General features: G+C 51.0%; 1 protein-coding gene across 1 annotated transcript in view; it reads right to left on the bottom strand.

Annotated features, from left to right (window-relative positions):
* Window positions 1-1926, bottom strand: part of PLD1 (phospholipase D1) — a 45787-nt gene that overhangs the window by 30379 nt on the left and 13482 nt on the right. Inside the window, exons 2-4 of the mRNA XM_010716922.3 lie at window positions 619-804; window positions 392-519; window positions 56-201 (exon numbers count right to left, since the gene is read on the bottom strand). Coding sequence (XP_010715224.1) covers window positions 56-201; window positions 392-519; window positions 619-772 — 428 coding nt within the window. The 5' untranslated portion in view covers window positions 773-804. The remainder of the gene's footprint in view (window positions 1-55; window positions 202-391; window positions 520-618; window positions 805-1926) is intronic.

The following is a 1926-nucleotide window of genomic DNA, read 5'->3' as shown; positions in this document are numbered from 1 at the left end:
AAAAAAAAAAAAAAAAAAGTATTTTAGACTCATTGAGGAAGCTGGCCACACGCACCTCCTGGTGGGGATGGGGATGCGCACGAAGGCTTTGTAGCGCAGCAGCTCCCGGTGGAACTCCTGGAAGTGCCTGAACTTCCTTTTCACGTGCCATGTGAACTCCCCGTGGGTCAGCTCGATGGTGTACACGTTGAGGCTTGGGACCTGAGCAGGAGGACAAGACAGATGAGCCCTCCTGCAGCCACTCGAAGAGCCCTCGTTGTGTTCTAAGGAGCATTCGGTTTTTAAGCAGACGGGAAACCTTCTCCCTTGAGCACAGACAGTTCACCTACAAACAGCATTTTAATAAAGCTGTATGGAAACAGAATGGCATTCCTAGCAGGTGGGTTCTGACCTTCTTGGTGGAAGTGAAGCGCTCCACCTCCAGCACACGCACACGCACGGGGCATCCCATCAGGTAGGTCTGCGTGCCCGGCTCCTTGAATCCACGGGTGTGATAGATGGCAGAGAAGGGGATGCACGCTGCAAGGAGCACACAGCCCGTTAGCACACCTCGGATGGACTGAGTGCAGCACTGCAGAGACACTGGGCTCTTACACACACAGGTGACTGATAACTCACCGGCACCTTTGGGATCGCTCAGCACCTCTGAGTCGACCTCCTCCCCGTCGACGTGCAGCTCGCGGGTGTCCAGGCTCTCGATGATGTTGCTCATGTCTGCAGCGATCCTCTTCAGCGCTGAAGCAGCTGCATGGCCCTCGCGCTTCAGGGACATCTCAGATCAGCATGCGTTGGAGCCACGGGGGGCTGGGGAGGAAGGAGCAGGGCTGTCATTGCCACCTCCAACACCTCCACATGGGATGACATTCGTCCCAACCACTCCCATCGCTGCCACCTCCAATACCTCAACACGGCACAGAGTTCACCCCACTACTGCCACCTGCAATGCCTAAATACAGGATTTAGACTTCCTTTATCCCCATGCACCTTACTCCCCTGGCATCCAAAAAGGTCTCCTTGGCCTTTGTTCTGCTGAGCAATAAATGCCACAGCCTGGAAGCACTACTGAAAAAATACAGACAGGACAGCGTGGCAACACTTCACAGAGGCCAGTACATCTCTGCTTCTGGAGGGTCTGACGTTGCGTGAAATAATGAGTTCCTTAAGAACATTTGCAACACTTCTGATGCTAAGTTCTCCAAAGAACACTGCAGTTGTTCGTGAGCGAGCTCCATAAAATGAGCTGGGTATGCTGTAATTAGGAAATAATTTAACATTTTAACAGAGAGAACACTCTTTTTTTGTTTTCTCTTGGAACAAGTACATAATTTTATTATTATGTAAGGCCAATACCACCCAAGGCCCAAACTATGGTAAAAATCACCACAACAAAAAATGCCTATTTGACTAAAATCAGGAAAAACTGGGTTGTCTCCCAGCAAGCGAGCTCCCATGCTTGTAGGACCAGACACAGCACCAGCTCACTGCAGGAGTCATGCAAGAGGCCTGCCTGAATAACGCAGACCCATCCACAGACCTCTTCTGTCCACGGATCCATCCATGGAAGAGGTGTTCTTGCTCCACCAAAGCCTAAACCACATTCCCAGAGAAGAGGTTTGCACAAAGACCAACTCGAGCACTCTGCAGGAGCCATGCCATGATTTACCCTGGCAGGAAGGCAGCACCCAAACACCACACAGCTGGTGCTGGACAAAGCCCAGTGCAGGTGGGAGGCATGGAGCTGGGCATGCATACTCCCCTCCCTGCTGTGCCAGGTACAGCCTTGCTCCTCTCCTCACATCAGTTGACCCAGGTGGTTAATGGATAAACAATTAACCAGTGTGGCCATGCCTATTTGCTGTGGACCACAGTACAGCTGCATAACTTAAGGATTTATTTCCTAGGTTGTTTTTTTTTTTCTTTTTCTTT

This window comes from Meleagris gallopavo, chromosome 11 (genome assembly GCF_000146605.3).
Source record: "Meleagris gallopavo isolate NT-WF06-2002-E0010 breed Aviagen turkey brand Nicholas breeding stock chromosome 11, Turkey_5.1, whole genome shotgun sequence".
NCBI classification, from domain to species: Eukaryota; Metazoa; Chordata; class Aves; order Galliformes; family Phasianidae; genus Meleagris; species Meleagris gallopavo.
Note: the sequence above shows the minus strand (reverse complement) of the source record. Positions and strands in the feature narration are given on the sequence as shown.